The following is a 9,327-nucleotide window of genomic DNA, read 5'->3' as shown; positions in this document are numbered from 1 at the left end:
GTGTGTGTGTGTGTGTGTGTGTGTGTGTGTGTGTGTGTGTGTGTGTGGTGGGTGGGTGTGGTGGGTGTGGTGGGTGTGTGTGGTGTGTGTGTGGTATGTGTGTGTGTATGGTGTGTGTGGTGTGTGTGTGTGTGTGTGTGTGTGTGTGTGTTCTCAACCCAGCGCCACCTGCAGCCCTTCCAGCTTCTCCTGGAAGTTGTTCTGATCCATGATGTGGATTTTGCGGAACTTCTCCTCATCTTCCATGTGTTGCTGCCGTACCATCTCTATCTGCCCGAGGATCTTAGCAGGCCAGTTGCTGGCAGCCCATCTGGATGGGGAAGGGATGGGTTATGGGGGGGAATGTCACACTGAAATCATGGGGTGTGCAGGCCAGGGTGAAGGGGAGAATGGGGGATCCAGGCGGCAGCTGGAGCAGCCGGGGCTGGGCAACCGGGAGGTAGAAGTGAGCCTGGAGGCAGCCACTGCCACCACTGCAGTGTGGGGCTGCCTGGCAGGGAAAGCAGTCCCCGCCCTGGGATTGTGGGCAGCTTCCGGGGAGATGCACACCCAATGTGCCCAGCGCAGTGACAGGACAAGAAGGGAATGGTGTCCAAAATGAGAGAAGCGATCCTGAGTTCCCCAGGTCTGTAAAGGGCCTCAGCTCAGATGAGGCAAAGTGACAGCCTCTGGCCTGCATTTCCTTGGTGACCAGACAGGGCCACCAGACCAGCTTCCTTCATATCAACTCCCTCTGCCTGGCTGACCTGGTGACCCTGTGGGCTTCAGAGATTCTGCTTGCAGTTGGCCTTGGGCTGCAGATCGTGGGGGAGGCCACCCTGAGCACCAGGATGTCCCATAAAGCAGGTGACTTAGGGCTCCTGGGCAGGGTTCCCAGGAGACAGTGCTAGTCTCTGCCAGACGCTGGCAACCTGGAGCCAGCCCCAGGCTATAAGACAGGCTGGGCAAGGGGTCTCTTGGCCTCAGTAAGGCAGTCCCAACCTGAGGCTATTTCCTATGAGGCTCTCGAGCTGGGTGGGGACAAGTGCTCCTCCCCAGGGACCGCCCACCACGCTGGGCTTTGCCTTCTCGCCATGCTCCCAAGGACCCCCAAGGGCCTCAACCACAAACAAGGGGATCCCAGGCCCGGTGAACATGTGTGTGTCAGGCCAATGATGGGATAGAGAATGGAGACAGAGTGGGGGGCAGCAGGGTCCCTAGACCAAGAGGGCCAAATGATTTCCTTCTGCCCCACTGGCCACGTGGCCCTGGCCCACGTGGAGACGTGTGACTGCACAGCCTGCAGCCGCCATGGCTCAGCACCTCCTCCCCCACCTCCCGCTATCCACCACCTGCCTGGAGTGAGGACCGACCTCACACTCACTTGTCATTGAAGTCATCTGTGCTGAGGTTGTAAAAGAACTCGTCCATGACTTGGTAGTCATCCATGACCTTCGCAATCCGATCCTGCATGTATAGGCATTGATGAGAACTATGTGTACCTGGGAGGTGGGAGGGTAACTGGGACCAGGCTCCCCAAAGTGGTTGGGTGTTAGGGAGAGGGTGCCCTCTTCCAGAGAGGGGAGGCCTGGGGTGGTGGAGGAGGTGCTGGCATTGGGCTCAGGGCTCCAAGGGCCTGGGCCACCACACCTCCAAACTCCAGCCCCCCACTCATGCCCTCCTGACAGCCCAAACAGCATAGCTCTGAATCTGCATTGTGCACCCAGCCTCATAACCCTCCGAGGCCAACTGTCCTCTGTGTGTCTACCTCACTCCCAGCCTCCCGGCTCCTGCTCTCCCAGCCCCTGCCTGTCCCCAGCCCCCAGCCCCCCGTGTACCCGCCTCACCTCCAGCCCCACCAGCTTCTCGGGGATGCCCTTCATCCACTCACGAAGCTCAGCCAGCTCCTCAATGCTGTTGGGCTTCTCGTAGATCTTGCGGCTGATGCTGCGGAACTCTTCACAGATCTGGCAGGAGGGGGAGGGTGCTGGGGAGGCCGTGTGCCCCTCCCTTGCCTTCCCAGGGGCCTGCTCCTCCTTCTTGGTCCCAGTATCTCCCAACAGGGAACTGCCCCCACCCCACCACATCCTACGGTGCATTCTGAAAAGAGGTGCTCCCTTCCAGCACACTGGGGAGCTGAAGGTCACCCAGTGTGTTTCCCCCTCCCCAGCCGCCTGCACCTGCACACCCTCAGCTCTGCGAAATGATCATCTCAGGGTGTTCTTTGTGAGGGGTTCCCAGCTCTTTACAAGTCCAGGGGAAAAGATAGAAGCCCCCACTTCCTGGGACCTCCCATATGACCCCAGGCAGGGTCGAGGCAGGGTGGCTTCCAGACCCTTCCATTGGCCTGGATGTCTGCAGACACCCCTGAGCCTCACTCATGGGAGTTCACTACATATGCACGGTGTGTGTGTTGGTGCGGTCTCTGGGGCCGGGCAGGTGGGCACCTACATCATCCACCTCCTTGTGCAGGTTCTTAGCCAGGATGTCCAGCATGGAAGTGGCCAGGGCCTTGCACTTCTTGGACAGGCTCTGTTTGACGTTGTTGACGTTGACGTAGAAGGGACCGATGATGATGATGCTGGGCAACGAGCTGTCCACGATCTCTTTCTCCTGCAGGTGGGTGAGCACCACCTCCCGCACCTCCTCGGCCGACGGGCATTGCGTCTGGAAGGCCCTGTGGACAGCGGGCACCCACGAGGGGCAGAGGGTGGTGAGAGGGTGAGTGGGGGTCACACAGACAGGCAGACACACTCTGACGCACCCACGCACTTGAGGAAGGTGCCAACATCATTGTTGTTCAGTTCCAGGTACTTTCTGTACTCCTTGGCGTAGGCCTGCAGTGGGATTATGGCCTTGCACACAGCATTGGCGATGACGGCCCGCAGCTCCTCCACCAGCAGCTCATGAAGCCCCACCGACTCCAGCAGGGGGTCACCGCTGATGAAGATGTCCTCCATCACCAGCTGTGGGGCAAGGTGGGGAGGCGCACAGAGCTGGATGAGCCACAGGGCAGGCGGGCAGAAGGGTTGGAGTGTGGTCCAAAGACTGAGTGAGCGGCAGCGTGGCCGAGCATAGACAGCATGGTGGGGGCAGGGCAGAGGGTCTGCTGCCACGTCTCTTAGATGAGGCTGTGGACTAATACAAGGCGGGAGGCCCAGGTGGCCCACCAAGGGACAGCATCTTCCTCTGCCTTGCCTGGCTCAGCTCAAGGCCAATGGGACAACCAGGTCACTGATGTCTCCGACTGACCAGCAAGGGACAGAAGAGGGGACTAGAGTTACAGCAGCTGTGGGGCCTGGGGTAGCAGGCTGTGCTGTGGTGACGAATGAGGACCTTTGAGAAGGGGTCCCGAGAGTGGAGGTCAGTCTCTGTCTACATCTTGAGTGGAAGAGAGAGGTCAGGAGCTGGATGGGATCTGGGTCAGACATGGCTATGGCAGGAGTGGGTGAGCAAGCCTAGTTCCAATCGCAGGTCTGACCCTTAGCAGCTATGTGACTTTGGGCCAAACTTCTCCAAGCCTCATCTACAAAATGGGGATGTTAATGGTACCCAGTTCAGCTTGTGGTGAGGACTAAATGAGCTATTCAAGAATTAAAGGGCTGAGCACACTGCCAGCCATGATGAAGTTGAACTGCTCTGACACTGTGGCAGCACCCTGGCATAAGTGCCACTGTACCTTCTCCAGCTGGGGCACCGTGTGGGTGGCCAGGATGCCCTTGTCAAAGAGGTTGAGCAGAGAAGTCTCGAACTGCTCCAACGGCGTGCTGTAGTGCACCCCTGAGCTGTCCAGCACCAGGTCCACGATGAACAGGGGATTCTTGCGGGGCCTGCGGGGACAGTGGTCGGGCGGATTGTGGGCAGGGGCCTGAAGAGGGCTGCGCACAGGAAGCCCAGTCCCTGCCCTTGCTGCCGGCATTATGGCTCTGGAGCTTCTTCATGCACGAGACTTGCCTCTGCCCTCTTCCCAGAAACCTCCAAGTTACCAGAGAGAAAGACCCACACCAACCAGACAGGCTCCTCCATTCCTGCCACTTGCCCAGAGGCCCATGGGCACCAGGGAGAGGGAGAACGACCTCCACGCGGTCCTGAGGTCATCAGCGAAGGTTGGAGAGGCCCTGGGCACTTGTGGCGTCCATGCTCTCCCTGGGAGCCCACCATCCTTGGCTCCAGACACCCACTACATGCAACGACCTTCAAGCCTAGATCCCAGCCGAGCCTCCTCCGCACTCTGGATTGCCAACCACCCTGACCTCAAATGAGCATTTCAGACATTCCATGTTCCCTGACTCCCACCAGGGCTCAGTGGACCCCAGGAGTCAGCCTGGTCTCCTCCCCTGCCCTCTTCCTCCTACACATCCTCTCCCCAGCACTACAGCCTATTCACTGCCCCAAATCTGCCCTACCCAGCCCCATCACCCCTTTTCTAGACAATGGTAAGAGCCTTGGTCTCACTTCTCTTCTGCCTCACTCATCCTCACAAACCCAGAGCATGGTTTTGGAATATAATTTGGATTGTTACTCCCCTCTGATGGCTGCTGACCACAATCGGAATAAATCCAGCCCCCAACCATGACCGCAGGAGGCTCTACATGGTCTGGCCTGGTCCTCGCAACCTCTCCCGAGTCATCCTGACCAACCCCCCCTGCCTTTCCCTCTCCAGCCATAGCCACTGGCCTTTCCTTCCATGACGGCCCCAACTTTTCTCTTCCCTCCGTGCCTCCAGGCCCTCCAGCTGGTGCCCCCTCCCCACCATCCCCTCATGGCTGGTTTCCTCTGTCTCAGTTCTTGGTTCAGATGCCACCTCATCCCTGACCCCCTTGGCAACGTCCCCTCTCCTGGATATGTCAGAGCCCCTGCCGAGATCAGCAATGACTGTATCTGTTTATTTCTTTGATTGCTGTCTGTGCTCATGTGAGAGCAGGGGCCGCACCCCTCTTGTTCCCCTAGAACCCCACCTGGTTCATGGCAAGTGCTCAAAAAACATTTCTCAACTGAGGAACTCAGTGACAGAGATGGAAGTCACCAGAAGATATGCCAGGCAGAGCTGCTGGGACATTCCCCAGCAACCAGGGCAGGAGCCAGGCCCACCCTTGTGTCCAGGACCCAGCAGTGCTGGGCACCCTGCCCCTGGCTGCCCTGGCCCCCTGACCCTGTACCGCCCTAGCCGTCAACGCCTGACAAGGAACAGCTCTGGTGTCGACAGGTGCCTCTGCCCAGCCGAGCCCCACCTATAGGGGCTGTTTATGAAGTCTTCGCCCCAGACCATGTCATCAGTGCAGTCGAGCACGCTGCAGCAGGCATCGCTGATGAACTGTGCGAAGCTGGCGAGAGAGTTTTGCACCAGGAAGCGCAGTGTGTCCTGCAGCATGTACTTGAGCAGCTCCATCAGCCTGCGCAGCTTCGACATGAGGTACACCTCCCAGTTGGTCTCGTAGAGGTTGTACCAGCCCTTGCTCATGTCACGCAGGCTGCTGCGCATGACCACCTTGAGCGTGGTGATCCAGCTGTCCTTGAGGAACATCTGCACCTGCGGTGGCCACAAGTGGCATCATGTGGCTGCCTGCGGGGCGCACTGCCCACAGCCACCATGCTCGGGCACTCTCCAGACTCAGATGACCATGAAGGGATCTCCCCACAACCCCAACTTACTGCCAAGCCCTGCCAACCAACACCCCCTATGACCCCCAGGGACCAGGGCTTCTGGAGGTGGGGGGATGAGGGAGGGAGGGGCAGCAAAAGCAGGGCTTTCCCTCCAGCCAAGGGAGAGACACAGAGATACAGAGAATGAGGCAGAGAGAGAGAGATCGAGGCACAGAGTGGAGCAGAAAGGAGCTTTCCTCCTGGGCCCACTGGTGCCTGTCTCCCATGAGGCTACACCTCTCCCCCTCACATTCCCATGCTCAGGTAGATATGGGGGTGCATGGGGTTCCTGCTCCCCTTTCCAAGACTGGGAGTCTGCTTCAGAGGCCACCAGTGTTGGGATGGAAAAGGACTAGAAAGGGAGCCCAGCCTGGTTTTCCTTTTTTCTCTAAGATGAAACACCCGGTTGGCACCCGCCCCAGCTTCCCGCAAGGTCTAGGAAGAGGCAAGGCCTGGTTTTAAGGAAAGCAGGGGCTCTCGGCTGATCAACTCCGGGCTTCCCAGGGCCCCTGTCTGTGCCCATCAGCTCCGAGGCCCTGGCCCGCTATCACCCTCTGTGCCCTGGATGCCCACGCACCTGGGAGTAGGTCTGTGACTGGATTTGTTCGAACTCCTCTAAGCGGCTGTACTTGGAGAGGCTTGAGTGGAAGAGGGACATAGCGGTCACCTTGCTGCACTCGGCCCGCACTTTGCTGAGGGCCGTGATGACCTCCGACCGTGTGAGCAAGGACATGAAGGTGAAGTCTGCCTTCTGTTCCTGGAATGGGTACTGGGGGACACTCACCAGTCCTGCAGGGATGGGGGTCAAGGGCCAGTGTCAGATGGGCCTTGGATGTACCAGGGGTCAGGGCAGATCTACCAGGTATTGATGGAGGGAACAACTCCTGCCTCCTCCCTGGAAGAGACACCCATGTCCCTGGAACCCCTCTTTCCCCATGGCCTACCTGGGTGACCCCAAGGCTCCACAGTGAAGTGCCCACTCTGGGGTGGGTAAACCAATTCCCTCCAGGTCACTCTGGATCACAGGCCCCTTGAAGGTGGGTGAGAACCATGGGCTCCCTCCCAGCCAACCTGCACACAACCCCTGGGGCCCATCTGGGGCCTGCCCTGGAGCACCAAGAAAGGAAGACGTGGGCATCAGGCCCCTGGGAGTGCCCATGGTCTGCACCCCACCCCAGTTTCCTGGGTACCTCACACACATGGAAGCTGGGGCAGGGATCAGAGAGCTCCAAGCAAGGAGCTCTGAGACTCGGTCTGCCACATATCAAATGGAGCTGCAGCAGTGCCAACCTACTCTTGCTACTGGAGGAAGAAAAGGACTGCATGTCCCTAGGTCAGAAAATCAGAGCACTTTTCATCCACTTCTGGACAATTGCTTTCCTAGTCCATGTTTACCTTGCCACTTCTGCACTGCTCAGACTACTATTTTTAAAAGAGCCTTCGGGGACTTCCCTGGTGGTCCAGTGGGTAAGATTCTGCGCTCCCACTGCAGGGGGCCCAAGTTCGATACCTGGTCGGGGAACTAGATCCCACATGCGTGCCACAACTAAGAAGTCCACATGCCGCGACTAAAAAGATCCCACATGCTACAACTAAGACCGGGCACAGGGCTTCCCTGGTGGCACAGTGGTTGAGAGTCCGCCTGCTGATGCAGGGGACATGGGTTCGTGCCCCGGTCCGGGAAGATCCCACATGCTGCGGAGCGGCTGGGCCCGTGAGCCATGGCTGCTGAGCCTGCACGTCCAGAGCCTGTGCTCCACAACTGGAGAGGCCACACCAGTGAGAGGCCCGGACCCACAAAAAAAAAAAAAAAAAAAAAAAAGACCGGGCACAGCCCATATAAATAAATAAATAATAAATATTTTAAAATTAAAAAAATAATAAATCAAAGAGCCTTCTTCTACCCCACCCCCACAACCCCAACCCCCCAGCTCTCCAGACAGGTAGGAAAAGAAGGTGATGAATGCTGGGGACAGGGGAGGTCCCAGAGGGAGGGGCAGGAGGGGCTCTGGCCGTGGGTGGCTGTGGGCCTGCCTCTGTCTAGCCAGCGTCACCTTGCTTGGGCACCTTCTCCTCCTCTTCCTCAGGCAGGGTCACATAGGAGAACGTCTTGGGCTTGGAGGAGACGATTTTGTCAAAGTTGATCTTGTTCATGCTGCGCTCGTAGTCCAGGTTCACTTCTCTCGAAAGATTGCTGAAGTGCTCCAGAACCCTGCCCATGTGGAGCAGAGAAGGCGGAATCAGGAGGGCTCCACCCCCCCACCACAACACTGTGGGCCAGCTGGGCCCCAGGCTCTGGGGACATGAGTTTGGGGCATCCCTTCTGCATTCCTAGGCACACCTCCTACCTGGCCCCCAGCCACCAGCACCCGTCGTGCCTCTTCTATGCCACCCCCGCCCCCAGGATCACATCAGTCCCTGAGTCTGCCCATTTTGCTTCCCACTCTTCACTGACCTCTCTGCCTCCCCCTCTTGCCCCCTTAAAACCCATTTTCCACTTGGCAGGAAAAAAAAAGATATTTTAAACATGTAAATGGTCAAGCCGGTCCTCTGCTCAAAGCCCTTCCCTGACTCCTCTCACACTGCAGGCCCGTGAACGCGTTCCTTCTTAACACCTGTGCCTGCCTCATGGCGTCCGGCCTCCGTCTCCAGTGTCTCCCAGGCTACAGCACCCTCTCTGGTCCACTCCGGCTGCATTAACCCCCTACTGCTCCTCACATCCCCCAGACGTGTCTCCACCTCTCAGCTTCGACACCATTGTTCCCTCAACCAGAATTCTCTTCTCCCCTTGCACTGCAGGCCTCAGCTCAAATGTTCACCCCAGCGAGGCCTTTCCTCACCACCTGATGTAAAGCAGCCCCTCCAAGACATCTCTATTCCCTTACCTTGCTCTGTCATCACAGTACCCATCAGAACCCAGACACCCAGCTTTCTCACTGCCTGTCTTCCTGGCTAGACCGAGAGCCCTTTGTTGGGGGCGCTCACCACTGTGCCCCAGTCCTGGCACAAGATAGGTACCTGCCACACACGTGGCTGGCCGCCTGAGGGATATCCATTGCCTCCTAACTGCACCTCACTTTTGCTCCAGATTTATTCCTTTCTCACATGACTCAGGGGAAGATGAACCATCCCCAGCTCCAGGGGTATATCTCAACTAGTCTACGTCAATCCTGGTGGGGCTGGGTCCCGACTGTAATTGTTTAGGAGTGGCTACAGGACCCAGTTGTGACTGACCAGTGACTGATGCAGAGATATAGAATCAAGCCCCCTTGTCCTGTCTCCCTCAAGACAAACTCTGTGTTGTCATTCATGCTCCAGAATTCCCTGTGGGATCAGAGGCTAGCTTCTCCTAAAACCCCACCTCTGCCTAGATGCTTCCTCCATCTTATCCTGCCTCCTTCACTTGCTTGTAGATTCTCCTGAGAGGACTGCGTCAAAAAATCACTTGTACGTGAATCCCTGAAACAGGCTCTATTTCTAGGGAATCTAATCCACAGCAGGAGTCAATGGACTCTGGACCTTGTGCTTCTGAAACTGCTGCTGCCATCTTCCCTGAGAACAAAGCCAGCAGACACCAGACAGAGCCCTGAGGTCCAAGCCTGAGATGTCCTGCATCAGATTTCTTGTTACATGTAAAGAAATGAATTTCCCTGTTTTCTAAGCCAATCTGAGCCAAGCATCTTTGTAATTTATAGCCAAAGATAC

At 57.5% G+C, this 9,327-nt stretch overlaps 1 protein-coding gene across 1 annotated transcript in view; it reads right to left on the bottom strand.

Moving 5' to 3' along the window:
- The window catches only part of DNAH1 (dynein axonemal heavy chain 1), a 79,064-nt gene that overhangs the window by 44,883 nt on the left and 24,854 nt on the right, over positions 1-9,327 (bottom strand). The window contains exons 9-17 of the mRNA XM_027121021.1: positions 7,677-7,834; positions 6,200-6,411; positions 5,211-5,509; positions 3,659-3,809; positions 2,752-2,945; positions 2,431-2,656; positions 1,827-1,946; positions 1,364-1,446; positions 169-310 (exon numbers count right to left, since the gene is read on the bottom strand). Of these exons, the coding sequence (XP_026976822.1) occupies positions 169-310; positions 1,364-1,446; positions 1,827-1,946; positions 2,431-2,656; positions 2,752-2,945; positions 3,659-3,809; positions 5,211-5,509; positions 6,200-6,411; positions 7,677-7,834 (1,585 nt within the window). The remainder of the gene's footprint in view (positions 1-168; positions 311-1,363; positions 1,447-1,826; positions 1,947-2,430; positions 2,657-2,751; positions 2,946-3,658; positions 3,810-5,210; positions 5,510-6,199; positions 6,412-7,676; positions 7,835-9,327) is intronic.

The sequence above is a fragment of the Aethalodelphis obliquidens genome, unplaced genomic scaffold, assembly GCF_003676395.1.
Source record: "Aethalodelphis obliquidens isolate GAN/ISIS:26980383/991018 unplaced genomic scaffold, ASM367639v1 scaffold22, whole genome shotgun sequence".
Classification (NCBI taxonomy): Eukaryota; Metazoa; Chordata; class Mammalia; order Artiodactyla; family Delphinidae; genus Aethalodelphis; species Aethalodelphis obliquidens.
Note: the sequence above shows the minus strand (reverse complement) of the source record. Positions and strands in the feature narration are given on the sequence as shown.